Source organism: Perkinsus marinus, assembly GCF_000006405.1.
Source record: "Perkinsus marinus ATCC 50983 genomic scaffold scf_1104296964286, whole genome shotgun sequence".
NCBI classification, from domain to species: Eukaryota; Perkinsozoa; order Perkinsida; family Perkinsidae; genus Perkinsus; species Perkinsus marinus.
The window spans coordinates 39574-40669 of NW_003204723.1; the positions used below are offsets into that span (position 1 = coordinate 39574).

Genomic DNA, 1096 nt, shown 5'->3' on the forward strand with positions numbered 1-1096 from the left:
TGAGCTCAGCAGTTGATGAGGAAAGCGATTACATATATTCCTACTACTCCAACACTGATGGGAAGTAGTAGTAACAGTTTGTGATAATATTAAAATTCTGAGAGGAAATTCTTATTGGTTTCTGTATTACACTTCCACCCAAATTCATATATAAACTCTTCTGAGCTCAGCAGCTGATGAGGAACGCGAACAGTTATACGTGTTGTTATTGTTAGGAAAGCGGTCGTGCAAATTGTCTCCTCCATATGGCTCGACTTCTAAGAGTAGGAGGGCAAGGTCTGGTATATGCGTGGGCTATGGAACAGGTGAGAAACGATAAAGGGTGGCGTAAAGCTCGGTGATATTCGCGGTGATATGCAGTAGTCGTGCAGTATATATTTCATATCACTAGGGCCGCCCGTGAAACTCCATTGATATCGATGCATGAGGAAAAAATAAATCACCTTTATATATCTAGATTTTCGGAGTGGCTTTCTCTAGTTTGAGAATAATACCAATATAGACTAGGAAACGCTTCTAAAACGTTGGTATCAATCGATTTTCGAATTGCCAAGAATCGAAGTCGTTGGTTATATTATTTCGCATAACGGTTTTCACGAAAGTTTTCACGAATAAGGAAAATTGTTCATATCATGTGCATGCGTGCAAAATGATACTTGGGTGTGTTTTCCTAGGTTGAAGGCTCGACAGGATCGAGGAAATTCTCGAGCCAGGACGTGTTGGTCCCATGGCATCTGCAGAAGAGATATGAGACCAGCAAGGATGGGGAAAGTAAATTCATCAGCTGCTTTATTTGAATTATTTTGTATTATGTTTTGTCCCCTTTAGTTTTTTTGTATTTTCTTGACTTTTGGGTTTTTATTTCTTTGGGGGTTTTCCTTGTTTTCGGATTTTTTTATTTTCATTTTTTCGTATGTTCTTCGTTTTTCTGTATTTTTTTCATTTTTTTGTATTTTCTTTATTTTTTCCTGATTTCAGAATATGCATCTACAATGGGCGCGACTACAAATCCGGAGTTGATCACATATCATCGTTATTATCACGTGTTCACTGAGAATGAGTTTCGAGATATGTTCAGCAAGGTAGGTCCGCTACT

General features: G+C 38.2%; 2 protein-coding genes across 2 annotated transcripts in view; both read left to right on the plus strand.

The window, feature by feature from the left end:
• Positions 1 to 215: 215 nt before the first annotated feature.
• On the plus strand, positions 216 to 771 carry Pmar_PMAR025732 (hypothetical protein; the record flags this gene model as incomplete). Its single annotated transcript, XM_002770651.1, has 2 exons — positions 216 to 305; positions 675 to 771. Coding segments are annotated over 2 exons (187 nt in total), but the record flags the coding sequence as incomplete, so codon positions are not given.
• Positions 772 to 992: 221 nt separating this feature from the next.
• Positions 993 to 1096, plus strand: part of Pmar_PMAR025733 (hypothetical protein) — a gene marked incomplete at both ends in the record, with an annotated part of 251 nt that continues 147 nt past the window's right edge. The window contains 2 exons of the mRNA XM_002770653.1: positions 993 to 1015; positions 1087 to 1096. The exon at positions 1087 to 1096 is cut by the window's right edge and continues 4 nt beyond it. Coding sequence (XP_002770699.1) covers positions 993 to 1015; positions 1087 to 1096 — 33 coding nt within the window. The remainder of the gene's footprint in view (positions 1016 to 1086) is intronic.